This window comes from Tupaia chinensis, unplaced genomic scaffold (assembly GCF_000334495.1).
Source record: "Tupaia chinensis unplaced genomic scaffold, TupChi_1.0 Scaffold000494_1, whole genome shotgun sequence".
In the NCBI taxonomy this organism is placed as follows: Eukaryota; Metazoa; Chordata; class Mammalia; order Scandentia; family Tupaiidae; genus Tupaia; species Tupaia belangeri.
Genome location: NW_006160006.1, coordinates 2637458 through 2640125, shown reverse-complemented (window position 1 = coordinate 2640125; position 2668 = coordinate 2637458). Strand labels below are relative to the sequence as shown.

The following is a 2668-nucleotide window of genomic DNA, read 5'->3' as shown; positions in this document are numbered from 1 at the left end:
GCACGCCAAGGTACCTCCAGACCCCGGCTACCATCCCAGGTCACACACTGACTCCGTGATGTGGATCCGGAGCATGCCAGGGTACCTCCAGACACCTGGAGGGGTTGTTCCTCAGGAGACTTCAGTCCCAGGAGAAATCGTTTACGTGACAGTATGTGGAAACATTAAGAACTACTTTTCAGGCTGGCCCACGGCCTGGTGGTCGTAAAGGGAGCCAGATCCCATATGGCTGACCATGCGGGTCAAATCCCAGATCAGGCGTGTGTGCACATGTTCTCAAAATGGATAAACTGGTGAAAAGGGGCTGCAGTGTGGCCATGCCCAAAGTGGGTGATTTCAGGTGAGTCAACGTACCCTGTAGAACAACTTTTTTAAATGTGTTTCTCTAACCATCAGGAAGCCACCCTGCCCCTCCCAGGCTCCCCGCCTCCTGCACGCTGCCCTCAGCCTGGGTGCCCTGCTCCTGGCTGTGCTGGGACTGACGGTCCACACCAGGCCTCCCAGGGCGCAGGTGCAGGCGAGGCGGACCACGCTGGGCAAGGCCTGGGAACAGCCCTGCCATGGACGGTGTGCTCACCCCGACGGCGCACGGCCGCTCACCTTCAGGGCTGGCCCAGGGCACTCACCACAGCACTCGCAGGCAGGGCATCAGACTCAGCCGCAGCGCCCTCATCCTGTGCCTCCTCCTTGGCCTCCTTGGTCGCCGCCTCCTTGACGGCCACTTCCTCCTTGACAGCCACTTCCTCCTTGGCCGCTGCCTCCTTCTCAGGCTCAGGTGGGGCCATGACCTTTTCAGGAAGGCTGAGCAGCACCTTGTAAACCCTGTAGCCGAAGTCCCTCTGCAGCATCTCCAGAAAGAGCTCGGCCAACACCACCACCTGATGAGGAGGCACGGCTGAGTGCCAGGGAGGGGGCACCCTGCACCCAGCCGTCTGCGCATCCTACCCCCACCCACCTCAAAGGAGATCCTTTCTTTCGGCCTCCGATCCTCCACGATCCCATGGAGGGACAGGTTCACACAGCCAGGACGTGCAAGGACAGCAGGTTCCAGGGGAGGTGGTGGGGCCTCGGGGAGGTCCGTGTCCAGTCCTTGCTGTGTGGTGGCCTCTGGGGCCTCTGGGTCGGCTGCTGGTTCTGACACATCGGGTGTCTGCTCCGTAGGCTCGCTTTCCTGTGACAACCGAGATGGGCCCCGCTGAGTCCCAGGGTCAGCGTACCTCCCTCCCTGCTCTTCCCCGAAGCCTGGCCTTACCCCTGGCGCCTCCTGGGGTGGGGGGGCTGCCTCTGCAGCCTTCTGCTGGCACTGGGCCTCCCATTCTTCCAGAGTGGGCATGACAGTCCAGATGTCTGGCAAGTGCACCACTACTGTCTGCAGCCGCCGGGGCGGTCCCGGCTGCAGGTACTGAAACTCAGCAAAGCGCCACCTGCTCGTAACAGGAAGAGGTCCTAGCCCACGGCTCCCCCTGCAGGCCCCACTGTCAGGGAGGAGCCGCAGCCTCCAGTCAACACGCAGGGAGCTCGTGCTGACTGGCAAGCTTTGGAAGTACAAACACAGAAGGTACACCCATGTCCTAGTGGCTAAGGGAGCTGGAGCCCACATAGTCAACCCTGTGGTTCTAATCCCAGTCTCAGTTAAGACCTCGCTAGGTGCCATGTGCATGTCTGCCCAAGTCCCTACTGGAGGGAGAAGGGCCTACAGCGTGACCCACCAGGAAGTGCTTTCTCCCTGTCCTTGCCTGTCCGTCTCCGGCAAGCACACAGGCCCTCTGGCAAAAAATTTTTAAAAAGAAAAAAAGACACACAAGTCCCCCCAGCCGTGAACCAAAGGGCGACTCGACCAGCAGAGGGGCACTATGGGAGGTGCTAAGCCCACAAGGCACCGGACAGGACCTGAGGGCAGCTGGTCCTTGCCAAGCTCACGACCAAGGCATCCTTAGGGAGCAGCTGCAGGGTGCAGGGCATGGCTAAGGCCTGGGCATGGAGGGTACGGCACCACACCAGCTCTGCCCAGCGTCTCAGGGCCACTCACCACTTGGTGCAGGCACTCAAGTCGATGCCCACCTGGGCCTGCGCACAGCGGATGGCCGTGCGTACCAGCACCTGCGGGTCAGCCTGGGGGTCAGGGCCATCCAGTGATGGAGACCATTCACCCCCCACCAGCACTGCCTCCTCTTCTTTCCGGCCCAGCAAAAACTGCAGAAAGAGATGAGGGATGAACAGGGAGAACCAGGTGACCAGGCCCCCACCCTTCAGGAATTAAGGCAGCAGAGCTGGTGAGCCCCTGCACAGGAGTGGGCGTGAACACGCACCAGCCCCCACACCAGCCCCACTCGGACGAGACAGAGCACCCCGAGCCGTGCTCTCCTTGGGAACAGCGTGGCCACGTGAGCTCTGACCTGGCCCGCGTCTGACAGAGCAGGAGCTGAGCCGACAGCCCGGTAGGCCCTGGTGCTATCAGCAGACGTGTCGGCCTTCTGCACGCCAGCTCTGACCTTAATCTGCTTCAGAGGGTGCTCGGGCGGCTCCCGCGGCTCAGCCAGGTCGTCCACGAAGAGCAGGCAGCAGCGGTACAGCTCCTCCAGGCCCGGGGACGACAGCAGCAGCACCTGCAGGGAGGCGGCGCTCAGAGTGGCCAAGGGGCAGCACGCAGCAGGACGGGGGGGCAGGG

General features: G+C 62.3%; 1 protein-coding gene across 1 annotated transcript in view; it reads right to left on the bottom strand.

Moving 5' to 3' along the window:
- CCAR2 (cell cycle and apoptosis regulator 2) overlaps positions 1-2668 on the bottom strand; it is a gene marked incomplete in the record, with an annotated part of 18680 nt that overhangs the window by 6338 nt on the left and 9674 nt on the right. The window contains 5 exon segments of the mRNA XM_014590886.2: positions 627-878; positions 956-1171; positions 1253-1424; positions 2030-2193; positions 2493-2606. Coding sequence (XP_014446372.1) covers positions 627-878; positions 956-1171; positions 1253-1424; positions 2030-2193; positions 2493-2606 — 918 coding nt within the window.